Source organism: Aethalodelphis obliquidens, unplaced genomic scaffold, assembly GCF_003676395.1.
Source record: "Aethalodelphis obliquidens isolate GAN/ISIS:26980383/991018 unplaced genomic scaffold, ASM367639v1 scaffold97, whole genome shotgun sequence".
NCBI classification, from domain to species: domain Eukaryota; kingdom Metazoa; phylum Chordata; class Mammalia; order Artiodactyla; family Delphinidae; genus Aethalodelphis; species Aethalodelphis obliquidens.
The window spans coordinates 3203110-3228743 of record NW_020838041.1 but is presented as its reverse complement, the minus strand read 5'-3'; the positions used below and the strand labels follow the sequence as shown (position 1 = coordinate 3228743).

At 60.8% G+C, this 25634-nt stretch overlaps 1 protein-coding gene and 1 non-coding gene across 6 annotated transcripts in view; one reads left to right on the top strand and one right to left on the bottom strand.

Annotated features, from left to right (window-relative positions):
* Window positions 1–25634, bottom strand: part of LGR6 (leucine rich repeat containing G protein-coupled receptor 6) — a 98239-nt gene that overhangs the window by 16353 nt on the left and 56252 nt on the right. For all 5 annotated transcript variants that reach the window (XM_027096031.1, XM_027096032.1, XM_027096033.1 and 2 more), the window contains 5 exons: window positions 21910–22125; window positions 17425–17496; window positions 2492–2560; window positions 634–705; window positions 402–473 (listed from right to left, as the gene is read on the bottom strand). In XM_027096031.1, coding sequence (XP_026951832.1) covers window positions 402–473; window positions 634–705; window positions 2492–2560; window positions 17425–17496; window positions 21910–22125 — 501 coding nt within the window. The remainder of the gene's footprint in view (window positions 1–401; window positions 474–633; window positions 706–2491; window positions 2561–17424; window positions 17497–21909; window positions 22126–25634) is intronic.
* Window positions 3126–3198, top strand: TRNAG-CCC (transfer RNA glycine (anticodon CCC)). The gene has a single exon. It is a non-coding gene; the product is annotated as a tRNA-Gly (tRNA).

Here is a 25634-nt window from a genome sequence, read left to right as displayed (position 1 = left end):
CGCCGGATCCTGAGGAGGACCCTGGGCTCGGGCCTGAGCGGGAGAGCCTGGGGTCCAGCGATGAAACATACGCATGGCGCCAGCCTCAGAGGTGAGAGTGGGGCGCACAGGAAGGTGGAGCTTGCGCCCCAAAAGACTCAGGGGCATCCCTGTGCTGCTGCGTGTAGAGCGCCACCTGCAGGAGGTTTTCTGAAGACGTTGCACTTGGGATGGGAATTGACAAAGCAGGAGAGACGAGGATGCCTTTGGGTGGCCAAGAGTCCCAGGGTGTGGCTCCGGGGGCCCCGGAGAACCAGAACCTTGTCGGGTTGTTGCTCCTTCAGCTATGTGAGCAGGACCCTGACTTGGCGGGACTGGCGGGCGGGGGTGGTGCCAGGGGGCAGGGGGAGGCACCAACTCACAGGGTGTGCAGCCTGGGCAGGTACTGGAACGCCGACCTCCCCACGAACTGGATCGGGTTGTCATAGAAGTGTCTGCAGGAAAGACACCGAAGCCCTTCATTCTCCCTCCCGGCTGGACCGAGGCAGGTGTCTGCTCTCCCCTCTCCGCGGAGACCAGCACGCAGGGAGCCCCTCTCCAGTTCCGCCTGCCAACCCCGTCCTCCCCCAACATGCGTCAGGAGCAAGGACTCACATCGTCTGCAGCAGAGGGTTCCCCAGGAAGGCCTTCTCGGGGATGGCCTTGATGTTGTTGTTATGGAAACCCCTGGGGGATGACATGGGCATCAGAAGGATGCAGAGAGCCCGTGGACGGGGACAGGGGACCCCAGGACGCTCTCCAACAGCCGGACAGGAAGGCCATGGGCCCAAAGGGACATGAGCCTGGGGACCCCGGTTCCACATCTGCCTGTGACTTTCCCTCTTTGCTCAATGACCCGTGGAAAGGAGAGAGGGTGAGCCTGGGCTGAGGGCACTGTGAGAGCCACTCAGGGGAACAGGCTGGGCCCACACCCCAAGGAGGGCAGAACCCTGGAGGCCCCTAGGGGGGAGCTGAGGCTGCATGGGAGGAGGGAGCGCAGAAACAGGGGCCCCTGGAGGAGAAGTGGTCCCCAGATGGAGCCAGGCTTGGCTTCAAGGCCCTGAACTGAGGAGCGGAGCCCCGGGGGGGAGCAGGGGGCGCAGGGGGGACGCCCGTGACCGTGGAGGAGAAAAGGGGGCGAGGTCCCCCCGGGCGTCCAGGCTCTAGAAGCCGGGAACAGTGCATCTGGTTACGGGGGAGGACAGTTCCAAGTAAATGCTGGACCGGAAAGCACAACCCACGCTGAGCAGCCCCCTCTGCCGTCCTTTCTTCACCAGAGACCCCTGGTTTCTGAGTGTCTTCCTGGCCTCTGGGACCCGTCCTTCCTCCTCTCATCACTTCCACGCTCATTCACGAAATTCACCTGCAGCCGACGCCCACCCAGCCTGCTTTGTTCGGTCAATGTTCCTGTGTGAGTTCGCTCGTGGCACATGTCTGATCACTGGCTTCGTGGCCGGGGTTGAGCTGAGCTCCGAGGGATTCAGAAGTTTACGAGACAGGAGCCTCTGTCCTCAAGCTGCTTCTCCCAATAGACGTGGACAGACACGCCCCACGCGTGTGCCTTCCTGCTGCTGCCACCCCAGGGCTCTGCTCTCTCCCCCCAGCTTACATCTCCTGCTCCCAGGCCTCTGCACGCCCTGCTCCGGCCACGCCCTACAGACCCAGCAAATCTTCTCCCCACCTTCCCCCCCCCCCACCCCACTCCAGGGGAAAGGCAGGCCTTGGTGATTCGCTGGCAGTGGGGGCCGTGCAGCCGCTCCTCACGCGGACCCTCCCCTGCGCGGGTCCAGCTCCCCACCCGCTTCGCTTCCCGGTGTTCACACTGTCAGCCGGCTGGACCAGGCGAGGGGGAGGCATGGGGTTGGTGCTAAAGGCCCCGGTGGCCGTGAGAACAGATGCAGTGCTGCCTGGAGGTTTGGGCTCTGGTCGTAAACTTCCACTGCCTTAACTGGTCCCGCTCAGCACCGCGCAGAGCCCATCCTGCTACACGGCGGCCCCTCCTCCCCGAAGGCTGTCTCCCCACTGGCTCAGCGCCCCTCTGCCTACTCACTGGCCCGCCGGGTCCTCATCTCCACTGGTCCTCCTCCCCCACTGTCGCCTAAGGCCCGTCCACCCTCTAAGGCTGACCTCAGACGCGAGAGCCCACAGCGCTCTTCCTGTGCTCTCTGGACACCCAGACCGTTTCAGCTAAGATGACGTGATCTAGGGTCGGAGTTACATGCCGACCCTGAGCTGCTCTGTCCTGCCCCTGTACGCTGCATCCTCGACAGGCCTGAAGCCCTAGGGGACGGCTGGTGTCTGTCTCACCCCTGGTTTGCATTTTAGAATAAAACGAGCAGTGGCCGTCGGGGGGTGGGGCAGAGCCAGCTCCGAGGCCTGTGACTGCTGACCCGGGAGGTCGGGAGCTCGGGAGGTGAGGGCGTGGGGGGCCCTTGGGCACAGGGGACTCCCCAAACCCCACAGAGGAGCTTACAGTTCCTGCAGGCGGCCCAGCGTCCGGATGGCCACGGGGAACTCGTGCAGCTGGTTGTAATTCAGGTCTCTGGAAAGAAGGCAGGACAGTCGCTGGAGGGCAGTCCCCAGGGCGCGTCAGAGGCTCCGGGAAACGGACGCTGGCTCTGGGCTGGCTGGAGAGAGGGGCTGGCAGCCTGCTGGGCCCAGGGCCAACGTCCGGAACACACTTTGGGCTGTTCCTCTCCCATCGCTGCCCCCAGACCTCGGCGGGGGCCTTCCCGGCCACAGACCTGTTTTGAGGGGACACTTAGGGGTGGATAATGGAACCAACTCTCTCCGAACAGCCCCGTGGGCTGAGGAGAGCATCTCAAGCCTTTGGAGACACCAGTGGATGGGGAGGGGGCCTGGGGAGGAGGGGGCAATTTTTAACACCGTGTCACCGCCACGAGGGATTCTGGAAGCTTCCTCAGGTGACCATCTTGGCTATCTGAGGCCTCTGCTCTCTTCTTTTGCAAAAATGGACAGGACATCTTACCTTCTGGTGGTGGCGTGACAGCTAATCTTTATTTTCTCTCACCCTTTTCTGCATTTCCCCCTTTTATTTAAACAGTGAACATATATCACGTGTATAATCAGAAAACATTGGAGGGACTTCCCTGGTGGTCCAGTGGTTAAGACTCCGCACTCCCAATGCAGAGGGCCCGGGTTCGATTCCTGGTCAGGGAACTAGATCCCACGTGCATGCCGCAACTTAGGAGCCCGCCTGCCGCAACTAAGACCCGGCACAACCAAAGAAAGAAGGCGAGAGAGAGAGAGAGAAAACATTGGAAATGATGTTGAAAAGCGACAGCAACCCAGGTTGTCGAGGGGAGGGGGAAACAGCGTTCCAATAAACCCTCAGTGGGCATTTAAATGTGCACAACCTTTTAGGCAAAATTTGACAGAACCTTTTCAAATGAGAAGGTTCACACCGAGTCACTCCACTTCCACGAATTCAACCCACAGAAAAGTCTGCAGCCAGGGGTGCAGATGTTTGTAAAAAGAGGCTTGTGGCAGCAGTGCCAGGCGTTGTGCCCTTCACGGCGATGCGGCTAAGGGCGGGAGGAGACACGCAAGCGACCAAGAGCAAAGCTGATCGTCCTCGAGGAGACTGAGAACCCAGCTCCCACACGGCGGGGAAGCCCCGCCGGAAGAGGGGTGCGCATTTTGAGGAGTGGAGACTGGGAAAGGGGGGGCTGAGCGTGACAGGGACTTTTAGAGGATGTCCCCCCGCCCCACCAAGAGACTTCAGGACGGATGTCGGCTTTCAAAGCTGTAAAGCTGGCTTCTGTCTCACTCAGTAGCCAGTGCCTCGGCCCTATACAGGATGCGCCCTGATCTGGGGATGCCATCCTGGCACCTCTACAAGCCGGTGGCTGTGAGCCAGGCTGGGACCTGGGCCCCTTTGCTGCAGTGCTGGCACCTGGACACATCTCTCCTCGAGCCACAAAATACAAAGAAACTGTGTGGGACTAAAATTAACCGTGTGCGTGCACAGCTGGGGCAAATCCCTGACAAAAGATGCGAAGAGACCAAAAAACCCAAGTGCCACCTCTGAAGAGCCTGGAGCAGAAGCAGAGGGTCGGGAGCAAAGCAGGGGACTGCACATGCCCCCGGCACACACCACCACCTAAGGGGCGGGCACCCCTCTGGCCTGACCTCTGTACTCACCCCTAGCCTCACCCCACAAAAGGAAGAAGCTCGCCCCCCTTTCAGAGAGCGGGCCAGCAAGGGAACCTGTTGTTTGTTCTCGATCCCCCCTGCTGCAGCAGGGGCCCCAGTAAGGCCTGGCCTGAGTTTCTTGTCTGGCCTCTGATCAATTTCTACTGATAAAGGAGGCCAAGAACCCTGGTCGGTAACAGCTGGAGCACAGGGCCCCCGCTCTGGCAGGGGAGGGATGCCTCTGGAGCCCCCAGGATGACCCCAGCCCACCTTTTCGGACTTTGAAAGCCACCCTTGCCCTGACAGCGTTCACGAGGCCATCCAGCGCCAGGACAGGGCCACGGGGAGGCCCTTTAATCAGCGACTTGCAGGTTTTGTGGTAAATACAGGTCAACACAGAGACGATGACAGATTCCTCCACACGGCAGGGTCGTGACACCTAACAGTCCACAGGGAGAGACAGGCGCCTGGCCCAGGGGCCAGAGGGGCAGTGACCGTCGAGCTGGGTAACTGGCCCCTGACACACACACAGACACAACTCCCGGGGTCCGCTCAGACTTCCCTGGTGACCTCGGGTAACCCCTGGTCTGCTCTGCTCTGCCCTGTCCTTTAGGCAACCAGACACCTTCCCCTCCTGTGTGCACACCTGGACTCGCTCAGAGAGGCCCCCGGGGCCGCATGAGGGGAAGGTGAGCCGAGGGCAGGGGGTTTGCAACGCACCTTCCTGAGGCCAGAGGTGCTGCAGGAGTTTGCAGATTCCTGGGGTTCTACAAGGAGCGGCAGAAGGCGCCTGGAAAATCAGGCCGAGAGGGCTGGGGATGGAGGCAGCGGCAGGGTAGGTGAATTGTTTTTCTGACCTTTGATTGTGCAAACGATTCACCCTCCCGTCTCAACGTCTCCAAATCCAGAGCCCCCTTCAACCTGGCTCAGCCCATTCAGGAACACTCCTCTGCTGCCCCAGGAGAACTAGACTTCCCACAAGTAACATGGGAGCGTCTTCCCTCAGAAGTCTTAATACTGCAGCCTCATCTTCAATGCAAAGGCCCACCGGGTCTGGCCCCAGAGCTCTTGCTCACAATTTCATCTGCCTGGGACACTCCAGGCGTCGGCACAGCTACTCCCTCCCTTCCCTCAGGCCTCTTCAGGAGGCCCCCCCTGACCCGCTGGGCGCCGTTCCCTTGCCCTGTGTGGTCGATCGGAGGTGGCCCCGGGTCCCATCATTTGGCAGCATAAGTGAATCAAATCTTCACATCGCACACCTTCAACTTACACAACGTCGTCTGGTCGATGACAGCTCAATCAGGCTGCCCGGAAACGTGGCCCGAGTCCCCTGCAGCCTCGCCATCCCGGCTCCTGGGCAGAACGGGGTGGAAGTGACGTGGGGCCGCCCCGTCCTGAGTCACAAGAGCCCTCACAGCCTCCGCCTCCTCTGGGAGGGCCCTCCGCACGTGTGAGAGCCCGGCTGGCCTCCCGCAGGACGAGGGCCGCGTGAAGAGGGCAGGTGGCCGGCACCGAGGCCCCACGCGCCCCGGCGGAGCCCCAGCGGAAGGCAGCTTTGTGACGGGCCCGCGGGACAGCTCGGCAGAAGAGCGACCCGCACACAAGTTCACGAGAAATCGCAAATGTTTTCAGCCACTGAGCTTGAAGGTGACCGCTATGCGGCGATAACAACGAGATACCCTGCTTGCTTTGTCCTCATGGAACACGTTGACATCCGACAGATATCTGTTTACTTTCTTCCCACCAAACTGGCATGAAAGTTCCTTGAAAATAGAAACTTTGCTGTTTTCTAATTGAAACCCCACAAGGGTCCTGGCACAGAGCAGCCGCTCAGCGAACACTGTTGTCTGAGTAAGTGAGTCAGTGAAAGGTCTAGACAAGTTGATTAATGAGAAACATCAATGGACTCTTACAGGAATCTGGAGTATTTGCGGGGACAGCCTTAAGATGCCGAGGCTGATGTCGAGAGGCATCAGACAGTCCTGAGCGGTACCCTCAGGGTTGCCCGGGGCCAGCGAGCCTGGGACAGGTCCCCTGGGACCTCGCCGTCGTCGAGCCCTTATGTACTTCACTGGACTCACATCCAGCAGCCAAACCGACTGGTTCCAGCCCTCCTCGACAGTTTCTGGTCAGGAATCTTACCAGGGACAGCCTGACAGACAGTGGGCATGTGAACTAAAAGGCTATTCTTGTAGAAAAATGTGGGAGAATAAAAATAGGGCAAATGTCAAGAAGAATGCTGCAAACCACATGCCAAACAGGTAGCCTGATTTTTTCCAACTGGAGGTCTACACAGATTCAAGGGTAACTGCCGCGCCCTGCTTCACCCGGGCCGCGCAGATGTCACCTCTGTGTCACCTCCGGTCTAACGGCCCAGGAACGTCCCCATAACCCTCATCCGGGCCGCGTAGATGTCACCTCTATGCCACCTCCGGTCTAACGGCCCAGGAACGTCCCCGGGCCGCGTAGATGTCACCTCTGTGCCACCTCCGGTCTAACGGCCCAGGAACGCCCCCGCAACCCTCTCTGCCCCCGAGGAATTCAGTTCAGGGCGACGGGGGTTTGTTGCTGCCCCCAAACACACAGAGAATTCCACTGGGTGGAGCGGGCGGTGCAGAGATGCATGGGAGACACCCCGTCTGGATGGCGGGAAGAGCGGCTGCGCAGGATGTGGCGGGTCCCACAAACCCAACACCAGGGCCTGTGGAGACGCAGATGCATGTGGCTGAGACAGGGCTCCACGGGGATGCGGCCCCTGGACCAGGTGCAGGCAGCAGGAGGGATATCAGGGCAGAGAGCATGGTCTGCGGGAGGCAAGGGGTGGGCTTTGGAGAACAAGCAACGCAGTCGGGTTGAGCAGAGGGCACTGTTTCCAGGTGAGGCCGGGGGCAGGGGCCGCGCGCTCCAGGTCGTCCCTGGGACAACCTCTGCGGCACCCAGCATCCACCCCAACGACCTCTTGTCCTGCAGCTGCCTCGCCGGGAGCTGCTCCCGTTACACCCTTGTTACAGTCGAGGGAAGTGAGCACAGGAATCAAGGAAGGTTCCTGACCGCACCCAGCCGTTAACCGGCCAAGGCGGAGAGCACCGTGTCCCCCAAACCCACCCTCTTCTCTCTCTGCAGCCACGCTGCCCGTGCCACAGCCCCTAGCCCCGTCAGCCACGTAAATGTATGACACGTGAGAAAAAGTGAAAGTTCAGCTACCCCGGCCACACTTCAGCTGCTTGGTCACGACGTGCGGCTAGTGGCCGAGGTGTCAGAAGCACAGATGGAACCTTCCCACCGTCACGGAAGTGCGGCCCTCTGTAATGGGGCACAGCCAGGTGCGGCACCTTCCCGGCTCCCTGCGGTAGGCCTGGCCACGGCACTGGTCCTCAGAAGACGGGCAGCGGTGACGCCTGCCACCTCGAGAGCAGGGCCTACAAGGCAGCCAGACTGCCCCCTCCACGGCCTCGTCGCCCTTCTGCCAGCTAGATGCCAAGCACAGTGAGGCCCTGGGGATGGCAGGACCCCAAGACGCCAGATCCCTGCGTCACCACACGGAGGAGGGCCACCTGCCGAGGAAAAGCACCTCCTGGGGCTACTGCACGATCCAGAAACTTGCGCTATGGTTCATGCTTTGGTCTACTGGGGACAGCAATTTAGATATCATTCCACTGACCTGGCATCACACCTGGCCTCGAACCTGAGTCTGAAGCCCCCTCTTAGCTACTACACACCTGCCAGAAAGATGCTTCTAAAATGCAAAGCTAACGCTGTCATCCTTCGGAACCCTCAGAAAAGGCTTCTCACGGCTCACAGAACAGCGTTCGGGTGCCTTCCTGGGCTCCAACGCCTGAGCAATCTTTCAGCTCCACCTGCCGTCTCACCCGCGTGGACCCTCACCCCCTCCTGCGTTTAGCTGTGGCTCTTCTGCCCTCAGCCCGATGCCCTCTCCCCACATCCTCAGCTGTCAAAGCCCTAGTCATCCTTTGAATCCCACCCAGTCCCTGCGGTCAGGATGACTTACTCGCTCTTCCAGAACCGTCCTGGTGTTTTCTCCAGAAACAGGGTCAGGGTGAGACGGGTGACGACGCTGGTGGTGGCGACAATAACGATGATGACAGTAATAGTAATCACGGTGTAACAGTCACGTCCTAGGTGACTTACTATCGTCATTCATCTCATTCCCACGCCAGCCCTTTGAGGCAGGTACTGTTATCACCTCCATTCTGCAGGAGATCAACTGAGGCACAGAGGGAGACCATCCCCGGACCACGGTTCTAGGAAAGGAATTGCCAGGATTGTAGCCCCAGCTGTTGGCGTCCAGAACGGGGTGGTCCGGGTACATACTGTCTCCCACGTGAGACGGGAAGCCTGTTGGCACCAGGAAGCAAATGGATCCCCTTGTGGATTTCCCCAAGCCCAGGCACCGGCCACGTGCATGAAGGTCCACTGTCAGGGTGATGGTCGGAGCCCCCTGCGGCTGGCCACGTGGGGCTGCGTCTCGGCCCTCGGGTCAGGCTCTGACCTGCAGGCTCCTGGGGACGGCAGGGAAGGCCTCCCCTGGCACGAGTCTGATTCTTCCGTCGCAGGTGATTTACGATGCCCTAAACTTCAGCTGGAAAACGCATCCGTGGCTGTAGAGCCTATTGTGTTTAATGACCCAGAATCAGCCGGAAGCCCAGGAAGAGTGAATTGTTCTGTCTGCAGCTGGGAAGGGCTGAGGTTAAAGAGAACCCGTTCCCAGCTCCAGCCAGAACTCGCTCTGGAAGCGCAGTTGTCTGTGGCTAATCCTCCCCGTCGTCTGCTCAGCTGTCCCAGCCACATCCAGCCGGGACCGATGGCGTCGTCAGCAAATGTAGCTAGGAAGGCGCCCCCAGCTCCGTGATGCTCCAGGACCCGCAGCCCCGGTTTCTCCTTCCATCGGGCTGTGAGGAAAACAGCCACTCCTGGGAACCCCGGGAGCCTCGCTGTGTATTCGGAGCACAGAGCTGGCAGGATTTTACTGTCTTCTTGTCCAGCCCCGTCTTTCTATTGATCGGGAAACTGAGGCTCGGAGAGAAGTGGTAGATCTCTGCCCGTCAGAGCCAGGCCCTGAAGCCAGTCCTGCTGGCTCCCGGGCTAACATGGGCTCCGTGCTATGCAGAGCGAGTCCCGCTGGGCTCCAGGTAGCAGGGCCAAGGGCAAGGTTTTGGCGAGACTGGGAGAGACGGGGAGTGGAGGGGGAGTCAGGTTTCCCCGGACGCTCACAGGCAGGTCGAGGCAGGTGACTCCGAGCTGGAGGCTGGGGTCTTCTGTGAGTTCTCTGCTCTGGAGTGAACGGAAGAGCTCCTGCCGTCTGGGACCAGCAGCGTCACCCTGGACCAGTCACTGAACTTTGCTGTTTGCTCCCTCACCTGTAACTCGGACGCCCACCGCACAAGGCACTCTGTTCACCTGGTCCAGAGCCCGCACGAGGGGTGCTCACACGACGCGATCCTCTCCGTCTTCCTTTTCCTGGACACGAGGCTCCAGGAGAGACGGCGCACACACAAGCTGGCCTCTACTTCCCACAGCCGTCAAGGAAGATCAATGTCATTAACTGGGTTTCCACTTCCACTTCTATTCTCAAGGCTCATGTCTGTGTTTATCACCAGATCACAGGGAAAGGCATGTGGAGGAATGCGGGGGCCCAGCCCCCACGCGAAACACAAACCCCAGACCGTCGGAGCCACTTTTACCTACCAAGGCTGGTGGGGAAGGCGGCTAAGCGCGGTGAGCACACTACCAGTCCTAACTGCTGAGCCCGGGCCCCAAGGCTGACTCCGCACACTCGGGGCAGATGTCCTGGTGAGCCAGGAGCCAACAAGACTCACAGCACTGCTGTACTGTCTAAACAGCCTGCCGACCAGGCCACCCATTAACGAATGCAGCCATTAGTAAAACTGTCCTCAGTTTCTTTGGAGAGACGGGCATGCCCTCCTTCCCCTTCCCTCTACCCACACCCTCTTCTTTACCAGAAAGAAGCCCCAGAAAGTCCCTGATGCAGCAGCGTGGCTGATTTTAACGCAGCTGCTGGTCCTGACACTGAGACTACAAGCTGCCTGCCCTCAGGAGGCGCCGGGGATCGGAGAACCCTGGACTGGGAGGGAAGTGAGGGGGAAAGTCCAACCCGCCCGGGGTCATCCCTGGCGTCCCGGTGGCCAGGGCTCCGCCTCTGCCTCGATCCCCTTGCACTGGCAGCCGCTGTCGGGCTGCCCTGAGAATGAAGTTGCCGTCCTCATCCTGGGCTAGAGCATCCCCTTCGCTTCCCGCTTGGCCCCCATCCCATCCGCCAGACGACCACCCATGTGTAACCTAAGTTACGCTCCGCCTCCGGTCCTCCCAAGTTCTTTGGGTCGCGGTTTGTAGACATTTCACATTCTCACCACCCTGCCCAGAAAAGCCTGTCACTCTAAGATATGATACTCAGAGCAGGACCGGGTCCTGTAGAAGTGGGTGGGTCCCCGTGGGCAGCACCGCCTCACCTGGACAACCTGGATGCTGGGCCCATCCATGCAGGACACCGGAGGCTCTGAGGTGCTCCTGGTCAGAGCAGAATGCAGCTGGCCTAAAGGCGGGACCCCGAGGCCCGGACCACAGGGCTTGTGGGAAGGGGACCTCGCGTCAGGCAGGGATGAGGGACGTGGGCATTTCTCCAAGTTAGAGAGCTTGGGGCACCTGGGCTGCCTCCTGGGCTGTCTGATTCGGCGAGAGGTCTGGGTACAGGTGACCAGAGCTGAGAAGGACCTTGTGGATGAGATGGTCCCTCGCTCCCACAGCTCAGAGGGAGAAGCTGAAGCTCAGAGAAATGGATTTTCCAGGGGCCACAAGCCCATTCGTCTGTTCACCAAATACCTGCCAGGCGTCCTCCCTGTGCCAGGAGCCGTGCCAGGCGCTGCAGGTACAAGAGTGGACAGAGCGGGGGACAGACCACGGATGACGTCGATCAACGAATAACGAAGACTCAGACTATGGAGAAAACTAAACAGGAAAAGGAGAATGCCGGGAAGGAGTTGCAAAATGGTGGTGGAGGAGCACCTCCCTAGAGAGGTGACATCTGAGCAAAGTCTTGCAGGAGGCAGATCACTGTGGAAGGAACATTCCAGACACAGGAGGCAGCCAGGGTAGGGCTTGGGAGGCGGGACATACCCGGCGTCGGCAAGGGCGAGGCCGGTGGGAGCGGGGCTCGTCACCCGAGGCCAGAGTCGGACGGGGAGACACTGAGCGTTTGGACAGAAGAGTAACAGGATCGGATTTGTGTTTCAAGTCCCGGTGGCTGTCGCGTGGGACGCAGACTGCAGAGTGACGAGGATGAGACCATGGCAACAACTGGGGACAGACTCGGGCGGCCTGGGGACAGGGGCGGGCGTCAAGCGCTCAGACCGTCCCAGTGAGCTGAAGACGGAGCTTGGATGCGGGACGTGACGGGAGAGCACTTGCGTCACGCAAGGTCCAGCAAAGCTGCCTCCGCAGAGCTGGGGACACTTCTGGTGGGGGGGCTCCGTGGGCGACTCCGCTGGCATGTCAGTCAGCACCCAAGTGAGCGTGGCAGGAAGGCCTGTGGACGTGGAAGTCTGGGGTCCAGGAGCCACGACCTCCGTGCTGGAGGCATCGGCAAATCCACGGGACGGAAGAGAGTGGGGCCCGTGGAGGACGCAGAGGGACAGGAGCTGAGCCTTGGGGTCGCCGGGGGCCGGAGTTAGGGTGCTGGGGGCAGACACGCCGGAATTAGTGGTAAGTTAAGAGGCGCTCGGGACTCCCGGCCTAGAGCCCCGTAGTCTCTGTGATGAGGGCTACGTCTTTCTTGTTCATAAATGTTCCCCCGGAGCCCACAGTGGGGGCCTGGCACATACGGGACACCCAGTAATATTCACGGAACCGGTGAACTAAAGAAACAGAAGAAGGAGGGTGGCTACCCTCGATTCCTGCCGGTGCCTTCTGCCCACGGGCCCTGGGGGCCAGACCTCAACTTCCTAGTTTCCTCTCCACGGCGTCCACCCGGGAACCTGCTGCCCCGTGGTTCCGGGCACTCCACCCGCATTGCACACCAGCTGGCCCGGAGGCTGGGGGAGCAGGAACTTCAGAGCCAGCGGGGAGCAGTGATAAGCGCAGTGACCTTGACTGCCCAGAGAGAGGTTGCAGGGGGATCTGCCCTGCTGGGGACGACTATAACAGCCGTCCTGGTTAGGACGCAGAGCAGACCCATCCGGAGCTCAGTTTTCTGCCTGTTAGAAGTCATTAGTGGTTCTGCGGGAAAAGCCAGAAAAAAAAGTTTTATGTGGAATAATAAATTCTTCTATAAGCCACAAACCCCCACTAATTTGCAGTTAATAAACCCACAAATGTAAGAGGATTAAAAACTGGCGAGGAAAGAGATCCTCAACTCCTACAAGGTTGGCCTCAAGCGGCCGCGGGCCTAACGGGCTGACGTCGGGCCAGAGGCAGGAAACCCTGGGCGCCGGCCAGCGGGCAGCTGGAGCGGATCGACCTGCAGCCCCAAACAGACACGTCCGAGTCCTGAGCCCGGGAATCTATGAACGTGACCTCGTTTGGAAGAAGGGTCTCTGCAGATATAATTAAGTTGAGGATCTTCTCAAGATGGCTGGTTTACTGGGGTGGGCCGTGGAGCCAGTGGCAAGGTCCTTATAAGAAGAGGATGCTCGGAGAGGCCGTGTGGAGCAGAGGCAGAGACTGGAGGAAGCACTGACCGGCCCAGGGACACCAGGGGCCTCGGCAGCCACCAGACGGTAAGAGGGGCACCAGGCAGGTTCCACCACAGCCGCTCAGAAGGAAGCAACCCCTCCCACACCTTGACCCTGGGCTCCCGGCCTCCAGAGTTATGGGAGAATACATTTCTGTTTTGTTTTGTTTTGTTTTTTTTAAAGCCACAAAGTCTGTGGTAACTCGTGATGGCAGCCACAGGAAACTGATACAGTGGCTGTGCCCTGACTGACCGGGAATTCCTGTCCACCCTACAGAGGAGGTGATCACAGCTCGGGCCACCGTGAGATGACACCCGCGGACAACACTCTCCCTGCTGCCTTCTGACACGGCGCTGTGGAAGAGAAGGGAATGAGGGAGAGAGGGAGGAAGGAAAAGAACATTAATTACCTAAGGGGGAGGAAAGGCACATTGCTGTCTGTCCATCATTAAATGGGACGACAGGCTGGAGAGGCCAACGTAAATTAAGCACCCACAGGGCTCCAGGGCTGTGAATTTCATTCCACGAACTGTAAAATATCGCCCCCACTTTCCACGTGTGGAAACTGAGGCTCCTGAGAGCTCAGGTGACTTGCATGTGTCACACGCCTGTGGGAGAGCCGGGGTCTGAATCCAGGTCCACCAACTCCTGTCCAGTCCCTGGAAGGACCTCCGTGGAAAGCTGCCTGGTTGTCCATCCCTGGCCTAAAGCTGACCGTCGCGCCCAGGACTGGGAGGTGGCTGGATGCTTTCGGGACCCAGTCAAAGCCGGTTTAGAGCAGAATCTGCTGGCCTGGGTGGTTTCAGTGAGGCGGAGACAGAGGGACACACTGCAGCCTTGGCTGCCGGTGAAGTAAAAATGTTCCGCGGAAGCAGACCCCTGGGGTGTCTGCACCAGAGGAGGTGTTACATGGAATGTGCAGTTTGGGATCATAAGGCAGAATCTTCTAACCCCCGTCCCGTCCTGCAGGCCTCCCAGACCTCTGCTGGATGCTGGTCCTGATCTAGCGAGGGAGCTATAGCCCGGAGGTTTCTGTTCCTGCCGGGGCCTCAGGCTCCCCTCTGAAGCGGGGAGATCCAGCCAGCCCGGGGGCTCAGTCAGTCTGATTTGTTTAATGAGGTTATAAGGCGGCCCAGAAGCCATCACCCAGGCCCGAGGGAGGTAAGGCGCTGTTGTCCCCAGACGCCTCCTAGCCCAGCCCCTCTGTTCTAGCTGAGTTGCAAACCCCAAATCCCCGGATCTGGGGGGCTGGTACAGGGCGGTGCTCAGGCTGTAATTATGTTTGTTGGGCCTTTTCTTTTCTTTTTGCACAATTTTATTCGCAACTGCAGCTGGGTCTTCCAGGACCATCCGTGACAGTTCTGAACAGCATCCCGTCGTCTCCAAGCGTGATTTCCAAACACTGACCTCAGGGCCCGGGGCGCCTGGCTGGATCCCTGAGACCTCCCCGGAGAAACCTCCCAGGGTTGCTCTGGGTCACGCTTTCTCTTATTTCTCAGCCCAGGTGCCTGGGAAGTCCCGTAACTGGTCTGAGTTCACGAGAGCTGGCACTAAATGGAGCCATGTGTCAGGAGGCCAGAGACTTGGGTTCCACCATCACTTACAAACTGTAGAAACTTGGGCATCTCACCCCAAATCTGTGGATTCGGTCTGATCTGGAAGGTGGAGGAAACAGTACTTGGCAGGCAAGGCGCTGGCCCACCTCTGATTCCAAATTTCCCGCAGGGGCTGGGCATCCTCATTGTGGGAGCAGAAAGGAGGTGTGGGTACAGGATAGAGGCTGTCCTGTCTGCCTCCAGCTGGGCTTTCCTGCAGGGTCTGAACTGGTGAGGGCAGCGCGGTGGGGGGTGGGGGGGGACGGCAGCCGAGTTCCCACAAGCCTCTCCCAGCGGGAGGCCTGCACCCACCCACCGCCGGGAGCCTGCGTGCTTTGCTCTGCTCAGCGGGAGGGCGGGACAGCAGCCCGAGCCCCGGCCCCGCCCCTGTCCTGATCACCTGGGTGTGTGGGCTGTTTGGGAGTAAAAGAGCGACGCACATGCATGTTCACCTCAGTTACTCCTCCTGCAGGTGAGGGGGTGAAGCCTCCGGCTCTGGTTGACCCAGCTGGCACGTGCTGGCACGTGTAGAACCGGGCGTGGGACCCAGGCAGCCTAGCCTTCAGAGCAGAGGTCACAACAGAAGCCGCGTGGCCATGGGTGTCCCCATGCTATGCTGCGGCCCCGCGTGACCCTGTGTGTGTGTGCCTGCACCTGGCCCCTCCTCCCCAGGTGGAAGGGTCAGGCCACAGATGGAGCCAAACCACAGCTCGGGCAGGAGGGTTTGATGAGAAGAGTCTAAGTGCAGAGATGCCGTCCCGGGGAGACTTGCCCTTCCAGAGAGACGCGCACACAAAAGCTCCAGGGTAACCGCGGGGCTGCAGACCAGGCCAGTTATGCAACAATTCAAGGTTGGGCTACCTAACCTTCCCCCTTTCGTTCTCCCATTTCGTTCTCCCAGCCACTCCCCCCTCTGCATGTGGCTGCCCCTCCGGCCCCCCCCAGCGAGCTCTGGGCGATCGAGGATAAGAATGCACTCTCCCCCTTTTCACTGGGAGATCCAAAGTTGGAAGAAGAACTCAGCCCTCAGGGGTGGGGCGGGAGGGTGCTGAGATCAAGGCCCCGGAGGAGGAGGGGGTGGGGCGCGGCTGGTCCCCATGGGGTGCCGTCTCTGGGAGAGCTCTGCACAGGGCTCTCCTTTAATCCAGCGTCACCAAGGGTGGGGAATTGCACATTGGGTCCCGTGGCTGGGAGACTGGGTGTTACTGCCCCCAGGTGGCTGAGGCCGGGCTGCAGGCTTTGTCCCCCCCCCCCCCCCCCCCCCGCAGTGCAGGTCTCTCAGCCTTGGCCTTCCCGGCTGTAAAGTGGATGCAGGCCCTGGGCTTTGTGCAGTGAGCCAAGCACTGCCGCGGAGGAAAGGTGAGTGGGCGCCAGCGGCTCCGGCTCTGAAGCTCAGCCAGTGCAGCCGAGCCCAACGCCCTGCGCTGCCACCCAGGGCTCCCTGAGGAAAAATCAAGCAGCGCGCCCCGACCGTGAAGAAACAGCGCTAGTCGAGGTGCCAACCCACACCCAGCGTGTGCCCCCTCCCCAGCCGACTTCCCGACAGAGCTAACAGCCCCACCCGGCCCCGGGCAGCTGCAAACTGGGCGCCAGGCAGCTCCAAACCTGCCCCAGCGCTCCGTATCCCCCAGGGAGGGCGGCTGCAGCCCAGGCCTCGAGGGGGTGCTGGCCACCCCCACATCCGGGGCCCCAGGCACCCAGCACACGGCAGGCTTGCACAGGTCACATGTGGCACAGAGACTGGGCACTGGCTGGGGGTTCGGTGGGTTTTCTCGGTTAACCCCCCAGGTGTGCTCTGTCCCCACGGAGGGTAACTCCGGGCGGCCCCGCCAGCTCCCCAGACATCCATTTCCCAGCATGTGACCGAGCCGCCTAGACTGTCCCGTTTAACTGTCTGGCTGCCCGTGACAGCTGGCGGGGGGCGAGGGGGCACGCAGCCCAAGCCACGTGCAGTGGCAAGGAGATGCCCAGCTTTCCTGACCCCAGGCTGGGCCCCCCAGCCCACCGGGCATCGGGTTGAAGGTGGAGAGGCTGGAAGATCTGTGCCCCATCCAGAGAGCCCAGGACAGCCCGGAGCTGTGGTCCCCACCTCCTGTCCGCTTCCCTCTGTGGCCACAAAGGCAGACAGCCCGGCCCCCGGCGCAGAGGCCCCAGCCCAGCCCCCCTTCTCAGGTCACAGCTTGTCTCCCACATTTTCTCCTCTGCCGCTTCAGATGCTTGCAAACCCCTCCCCTCAGGAATGCCACTTCGTGTGCTGGGGGGAGGCGAGAGGCCAGCACCGTGCGTCGGGGGCTCACCCTTGCTGGCCTGGGGTCCTGCTCTGCCCCGTGCCCTCCCAGGCCTGCAGCCGGCACTAAGGTGCGGCCCCTCCCCTCCCGTGGGCCGGCTGTTGGCTCCAGGGGGGTGCATCCCGCCCGCTCTGCGGGGGCCGCGGGACCGCAAAGGAGGTGCTGAGGGCTTGGGTGCCTTCTGACCGCAGCTGAATTCCAGGATGATGGTGGGTAAATAATGTGGCTTTTCCAGAGTCCACAGCTTGGGCACTGAACGGGCGGCTCCTGCCAGGCTTTCCACGAGTTAGAGCAGCCGGAGACCCTCCCCCCCCCCCCCCCCCGGTCAGCACCCGCCCCCCCCCGGGGGGGGGGGGCTGGGGGTCACTGCTGCCAAGCCAGCCCCGCCCCACCCCGAGCCCTCCACTTCCAGGCTTAGTATCCTCACTCTCCCCGCAGTTCCATCTCTGTCTAAGATCTCATTGTCTTGGTCTCTCTGCGGGCAGGGCCACCCTGAACTCCCAGGGGGCACAGCCCACGCCCTGAAGGAGGGCGGAACCCACTGCGAGCGACACTCCAGAGAAAGGCCACGCCCCGGCACCCCAGTCCTGCCGCTTCCCCTCCGCCACCCCATGCCAGGACTGCCGTCCCCAGCAGGAGAGACCCCCCCCACCCCGGCACTCACAGAGTCTCCAGGTTGTGCAGCCCCTCGAAGCTGTGGGTCCCCAGATGCTCGATGTGGTTGTTATGGAGATGCCTGTGTGGGAGGAGAGGCGGGTCAGGACAGGTGCGCGCCCGCATGGGGCTGGGGCGGGGAAGCAGACGCGCTTGTGGGGGAGGCATGGACAGTGACCCCAGAGGGTCAGCCTTTGTCTCCAGGGACAAACCGACGGGCCAAGATGGACTTCGGAAGCCACAGTCTCCAAGGCTGGAGTGGCCAGGGGCTACGCCGTTCAGACTTCCGATCGAAGGAGAAAACCGGAGGCATTCCACAGGCCGAGGTGAAGCAGGCTCCCACCAGGCTCCCACCAGGCTTGAGGGGAGAGGCCCGATGTTGGGGCCCCAGTTGGGGCTTCCTCTACGGGACCCACAGCCGCCTGGGTCAGGGGCCAGACACAACTGGGGGAGCCGGCAGCAAACCACTGCAGACAGCGTGTCACTAAAGGGGAGCTTTCCGTTACAGCCGGAGTGAGCTGTGGGCCAGCTCGGAGATGGAGACGGGTGACAGAATATTCTTCTCCCAATTCCTAGTGAGATGAGCAAAAACAGCAGAGACAGGCCCCCTGCCCCACCCCAAATACTACCAGCAGCAGCAGAGCAAGGGCAGAGACATAACGTAAATAAACAGCAAAGACCGTGGCCAAGGAAGCGTCCTCGTCAGAAACTGAACTGGTGAGAAAACAGGATCCTGAGGATTCTCCCTGCAGCCCCCAAATCTGAAGAGAGGCGGCTGTGGATGTCCTTTTCCCTCCCCACTGCTGGCTTCCCAGGGAAGAGGGGAAGGGAAAGTAAAATGAAGGCTCCGGGCTCCTCATGCATTGAGGAAATGACCTGAAGCCCAAGGGAATTCCCGCGTGGAGGGAGCGAACTCCTGCATTTACCACAACCTGACCCTGCTGAGGGACCACCCTACCTGCACCGGCGCACCTGGGCACCCACAGGCGGGTGGGCCCTCATTTACCCACCGCTCCAGCCCACAAACTACAGCCTTGGGGCAGAGCCGAGGGGGCCGAGGTGATGCAGCTGTCCCAGCAGAAGCCAGAAAGTGAGATCACATGGCAATTGTGCAAACATACAACAGGAAGAGCAGAAGAGAGATGCCGGGGCCCGGTGAAGTCCCAAGCCTAGAAGAAAACGTAACGGATGCACGAGCAGCAAGACATTATCAGAGCTGCCTTCTGCTGCAAAACCACCCAGCAAAACATTTCAAACACAGCGTTTCTAAGTGAAAGCAAAAATGACACTGTAGAGAAAGGAAATGAATTGAGGACCAAAAATACATCAGTAAAAAACCAGTCAGTAGGGCTTCCCTGCTGGCGCAGTGGTCAAGAATCTGCCTGCCAATGCAGGGGCCACAGGTGGGCTCAGCGACCGGATCCCAACTGGTTCCCAGATCCCTGGTCCAGGAAGATCCCACATGCCGTGGAGCAATGAAGCCCACATGCCACATCTACTGATTCTGTGCTCTAGAGCCCACGAGCCAAAACTACCGAGCCCGTGCACCACAACTACTGAGCCCACGTGCCACAACTACTGAAGCCCACGCGCCTAGAGCCCGTGCTCCGCAACAAGAGAAGCCGCCGCAATTAGAAGCCCACGCACAGCAACAAAGAGTAGCTCCCGCTCGCCGCAACTAGAAAAAGCCCGCGCCCAGCAACAAAAACCCAACACGGCCAAAAACAAATAAATAAAATAATAATAATAATGAAAAGCTACTCAATAAGTTTGAGACAAGGAACAGTATAGACACTGCTGGCAGTGGAATGGGTGTCAGAGAAAAAGCCTGAGCTAAAATGGTGAGCTTGGCTGCATGAGAGCGAAAGGCTAAAACAGCTGGAAACTAATCGATGTGAGTTAACACTGGGCTATTGATGTCTCTGAGGGCCAGGATCCAGACGTGAGACAAAGCCGTATTCAAAACGCAACACAAAAGAAAACTCTCTACAATGAAGAATGAAATCCGCAGGTCAAAGCATACATTGTTTCAGGAAAACTGGAGGCAGAAAATTCCACACTGTGTCATATTCTAGTGAAGCTATTAAAGTTCAAGGATTAGAAGACATCTTCAGGAAGGAAAAGGAAATCACGTACATGGGGAAGAAATCAGACTGGCCTCCAAGACGTTCAGATGGCAACAGGCAGACCCCATCCTACATGGTGCGCAGGGCCGGGGGTCTCGAGAGAAGGGGGTCCTTCCCCACCTGCTCCATGCCCAGGAGGCAGACAGACCCACCACAGGGGCTTGGGTTTGAAGAGAGAACACAGCCCCGGCCTCTGGGAATGAGCCCCTCCCCCGCATGCTTCCTTCGCTGTCACCAAACTCCCCTTTCCCGCACCTTCCGCTGAAGCTCATCTCCGTCCCCACCCCAGCCCCCAGCCCCGCCAGCGCCTCTGGTCCACAGCGTCTCAGCTTCTGACCGTGCAGCCCAGGCCTACAGACGACGACTGGGTCACCCCAGGCGTCCCGAGCGCCTTCTGCAGGCCAGCCTGTTGGGGCTTATGGTCCAGAGGAAGAGATGAGACCCCACACAGGACAGCACTGCTGTCCAGTTCAGCGCCCCTCGGTCCCCGCAGGGCCGCGCAGAGCAGCCTGACCAAGGCCCAGAGTTCGAGATGAAACGAAGGCCCTCTCCACCCGCTGGTTGCCTCACGCCTCCGGCCACACCCCCGTCCACCCACCTTCTTGACTCTGCCCCTGCGCTTTCCTGCAGCTCAGCCCTAGGTCCTGGACGGCTTTCTCCAGCCCACTCTGCCCTGCAAGGTCACCGGCCACGGCAGCCTATGTCCCCCGTCCCAGGGCCAGAGGACCTGAAGGGCAGGGGCAATGCTTCTGGGCCTTCTCCTCTCTCAGCATCGTGGGCCCCTGGGCCCCTCCCCTCCTGTGCCCTGTGGGACCCCCGGCCCCTCCTGGATCCGCGGTAGCCGAACTCCCCCACTCGCGCCCCCGACCTTGGCCTCCCACCCTGTGAAAACCTCAAGTCTGATGGATTCTTCCTTCGCAACGTCCCTCAGGGCCACGCCTGATTCCTCCCTAAGCTGGACTTTGCCTCCTAGATCCAGTCTCCCCTGTTCCCGCCCGTTCTTCAAACCAGACTCCCAACCCCCTTCTCGCCTCCAGCCTCCCCTGCCCCATGCAGGCCACAGCCGGACTCCTGCTCTGACTCTGCGCCCGCAGACGCACCTGCCCGGCCTTCTCTCCGGCCTCACTGGCACGCTCGCCTCAGCCAGCAGCCCGACGCCCCCGGGTCTTTGCTGACACCTGCTTGGAGCCCCTGCTCTTCACCTGCCTACTCTAAGCCAACTTTCCGGCCCAGCAGGCCCCCACTTCCCTCCTCCAGCTGCTTTGGCCGCCCTGAGCCCCGAGACGAGCCTGACTCAGCGTCCGGTCCCCTCAGCCTGAGTTAAGGACTCAGCGCTGCTGTCCTTCCCACCAGCACCCTGCTACTGGGACTGGCCCGCCAGCCTCTGAGGCAGCGGCCGGCTCTCCACCCCTGCACTCTGCAGGGCCCCCACGGGGCTCCGTACACCCCCCGCTGCTCGCTCGTCGGGGGCCCATCGTGAGGCCCGCGTTTTTCCAGTAGTCTTGTCTCTCAGAGACCTGACGCCGTTTATTCCCAGGGACCATCACGATGTCACGGGGCATCACCAAAGCTGCAATCAGCCGCCCCGTTCTGTTCCGCCGCAGTCAGTACCCCTCACTGGCGCCCACAAGGAGGACCGTGTGGCCATGCTGACAGCGGATGTGGTTCAGGAAGATGCTGGTCCCGCTTCTCCAGTCTCCCAGGACAGAGAAGTAGACAAACTCATGCCTCGTCCGCTCCCTGGTTTGGAAAATCATACCAGATTTCCAAGAGCAGGGGAGGCCTTACGTCCCCACGGCAATTAGGATGTAACCCAAAGCAATTACACGTGACCGCCAAGCCCTTGGCAATTACCCTGTGAACTTTGCACTCCAAAGTTCCCCGGGGGGATGGTGGGGGGAGGACAGAGTTAACCCCGGGCTCCAGTTCCTGCCAGAGATGCTACCTCCCAGGGAATTACCCGTCGGGGCTCTGCTGTCTAATTACAGCGCTGGCTTCTCTCTCCTTCTCCAGGCCTGGGGATGAGCTGAGTTTATCCCACCCCTGTGCCAAAGCACAAGACTGCACCCACCCATTGCCCGACTGTCAAACATGGTGGAAATCATTCAGGAGATTCTGGGCATGCATTCCCATTAGTGTGGTATAGTTACAATATTTGCACATAATAGCAGAGGGAATCGCGGCTTAATTCCTCTCTTCCAGCCTCTCAGAGCACTTCTTCTGTCGCCTGGCCTCACAATGGCCCCACGGGGTCAACAGGAGATGGTCATCCTCACGTTAGGAGGGGAAACGCAGACCAGAAGGTTCGGAAACCTCAGGGACACAGCCAAGAGCGAAGCCATGCGGGTGGGGGGAGGGGCAGCACTCACAGCACCACGAGGCTGGACAGGTTCCGGAAGGCGTAGTCGGGGATGTGGCCTATTCGGTTCAGGGCCAGGGTCACGGCCTGCAGGGCGCGGAGATTGCCGAGGGCCCTGACGGGGATCTCGGTGAGCGCGTTGTCGTCCAGCCACAGGTGGCGGAGGGAGGATAGCCCCTCGAAGCTCCTGTCCGGGACCAGGGAGATGAGGTTGGCATCGAGGCGCCTGGTGGAGAGAGGGGAGGGTCAGTGCTGGGCCAGTGCAGCCTCCGAGGTGCCTGGGAATAAGGGACCCCAGGGTTCACCTCGGCTCCAAGCTGCAGCTCTTGGCCCTTTCCGCCCTGCATTCCCGTCGGTGACGCAAGACTGGACCCACAGCCCGGTTGTGGACAACAGCGTTCCCCCTGCCACGCTCAAGTTCCTCATCTGTGCTGCGGCTCCCTGCTCTGGGGACGCTGTTCTCCCCAGCCCCGTCCACTCTGAGGCCGGATAACAGAGATGTTCCCACCACGGACACGGGGACAACTCCTCCCTGGACGTGGCCAAAGGAAACGCCTCCTCAAAACCACAGGCCGCTCCCTACTGCTCGGCCCTGGAGACCCTGCTCCCCGGCTCAGGGCCCGGGTGTTGGACGGGGCTCCCTTCTTGGCTGATGGCCTACGGGAGGCTCCTGGATGTCAGAACAGGCAGACGGGTGGTGGACGGTCCAGTCTGTCCACAGCCAGAGGGTCCACGGTGGCAGAGGACTTCTGGTGTGAGGTCTCGACACTCTTGGCGGCCAGCAGGACAAGGAGACAGCCCGCGCCAGCTTTTCACAGCCGTGCCCCAGCCACGATGTCCCTGACCAATGCGCCTCCTGGTCCAGGGCTCGGGCTGAAGCCCCATCACCCCATGCAGCTGGTCCCACAGGGACGAGACAAGCTGGCCTGTGGCCGTGGATCTGCCCCTGGACTTTGTTGTCTTGAGGGGCTTTGCACTGAGGCCTGGTCCTCCGTGCGGGCAGATGGCACCTACGTCACGGAAACGCCAGCCCTCAACCACACAGGCCCGAAGGCCCCGTCACGCTGACCCTAAGGAAGACTGGGCGGTGGCGGAGGTGCCTTTCTTCCGTCCCAGCAGCACGAGCCCACGTGTCGACAGCCGGCAGTGCTTCTGTCTGTTCCCTGAGCCGTTTCACCAGTGTCCCTCCCAGCCCTGGGAGAAACCCCCAGGCTCACCAGCAGGGGAGCTGTGGGTGAACAGGCAGACACAGGAGCCTTGGATGGGAGAGCAAACCGACCAGGACAGGCCCCGAAAGCTGCAACTAGGAAAGATCTCCACCCACATCAGACCTGACCTGACGGCCACAGACCCTTCGGTGAGTGCCTGTCACTCGGTCACTGTCGTCAGACCCTCGATGGTCTGACTGTGCTGGTGACCTGGGGACCACAGGTGGGAACAGGCTCCAGGAGCCTTCCCAGGATGGCCTGGCTCGGAAGGCCAGGGTGGGGCCTGGAATCTCTTTCTAAAGAGTGCCCTAGATGTCTCTATGTACAGACAGTTTGCAAAGTGCTGGATAAGCATCGGCTACGAAGAGGACGGTGTCCCCGCCCTTCACAGCTCAGTGGGAAGGTCGGAAGACGTTCCAGCGCAGTGTGATGGCTGGGGAGGCGTTGGGAGTGGCCTCCAGGTGGAGGTGATGTTACGTGGAGACCTGGCCGAAGAGGAGGAATCAGCCAGTGGAGGAGGGCGGTGTGTGGGAAAGAGAGCATCTTGCAGGGGACCCAAGCAGCCAGGCCCAGGCGGGGCTTCAGGAAGGGCAAGGGGAAGCCGGAGGGAGCAGGGCAGGTGCAGCCGGCGAGGCAGGCAGGGCTGGAGCTTGAGGGCCCTGCCAGCGATTCTGTGTTGTGTCAGGGAAACGGGGAGCCAGGGAGGGTCGTAAACAAAGAAGGACGTGGCCAGGTTTCTGGTGTTGAGGAGGGGCCAGCCTGGAGGCGGGCAGATGGGCGAAAAGACAGGTGCTCTGCACAAGCACCTCGCCCAGAGAAGGACAGGCACGTCCGTGGGAGCTCGAGGGGTGAAATGACCACTGCAGGGTCCAGACCCCAAAGGGTCCTCTCCTGAAGGAGCCCCTGCTGCCCTGACCGGGGATGTCACGGTGCCGGCCTGGCAAGCCCCCTGGCACGGGGACCGCCCCCGGCAGTTCTAGGAGCCTTTAGCATGCCCAGCAAAGTGCCCCGCACGGGACGCCCCTTCACCTCACGCCCCTGCCCAGCGCGCCACCACAGACCGTCGGAGGCGGCGCCTGAAGCGTCATCCTCATACAGTCGGAGGCCCCGTTCACCAAGCGTGCACTTGCTATGTTCCGGGGCACTGTATGTATCAAGTCATTTAATTTCACAGCCTGTGAGGTTCACATTTTGCAAATGAGAACAGTGAGGCACAGAGGGGTTAAGTTACTTGCGCCAGGTCACACGTCTAGGAAGCGGTGAAGCTGGGATTCAGGCTCAGGCAATCCAGCTGCAGATAACACACCTCTAACCGTCATGCCATACCGCCAGCACGCTCCCGCGTCCACACGCCTCGCCGATCCCTGTACCAACCTGGAGCTCCTCCCTCTGCCCCATCCACCGTCTCCCGCACCCCGCACTCACACACCGCCTCTCCACCCCATCGAGCAGGCTTGGCCACACCGGCTCCGTCATCACCACCACCCCCCCCCGCAGCGCCCGCCCCTGGCCCCGGGCATCAGTGGTGCAGCAGATCGTCCTCTGGCAGTGTGGTCCACAGACCCTAAGCTCAGCACCACCGAGGAGCTGGTCGGAAAGGCAGAATCTGAGGCCCCGTCCCAGACTTTCTGCGTCAGAACCTGAATTCCAACCTGACTCCCAGGTCATCGGTTGGGTCATAAGCACATTAATGTCTCCCAAGCACCGAGCCAGGCCTTCCAGAGCTTCTGACGCTCTGGTCGGCAGCAGGGACAGCTGGACGGGAGAGGGAGCCTGAAAGGGGAGCCAGACGTTTCGTCCTGTGGTCAGTGCTCGGCTGGCCCTGGGGCCTTGCTCTGCGGTTCAGTCACCCATCACTCCAGGCCCCGGGCTCCAGCACCTGCTCCTGGGTACGTCATCTCCCACACCCTCCACGACACACCGTTCACAGACAGCAGTGTCCTCAAATAAACAGGGGAGCGACTCCCCAGCCTGGGGTTGGCTGAGGGGACCCGGACAGACCTTCCTACCGGGCGTGGTCTTGCTCTGACACCCGTTCCACCGTGGTGAGGCTCTCACCCTCACCTCGCTCCCGTCCACAGAGACCCCAGCAGATGCCCAGAGGCTCTTCATGGGCCTGGGGAGACCCCCAGTGGGGCAGCACCTTGGTCCCAGCTTTCCCAGAGACCGTGGGCAGGAAGCTGAGCCCTGAGTCCCACTTAGACCACATAGACCGCAGCTGCACAAAGGGCCTTAAGGAAGGTAGGATTTAGGCCCGGACAGTGGCGGGTGGGGCTCATGAATGAGGGCCTCAGGCAGGGGACACAGGGCCAGTATGGATGCGAAGCGGGCACGGACTTCATCCTCCCTTAGGAGGTCAAATCCATAAGCCCCCCTCCCCGTGGGACACGGGGGGTCGCGCGGGGCTGCAGCCTGGCTCTCGGCCGCTGCCTTTCTAGGGAGCCTGGGTCCCCGAGGCAGGGGTGCTCCCCCTCCAGGGACAACCGTGACCCCGCAGCGTCATTGCTCCCACTTACGAGCCCTCGTC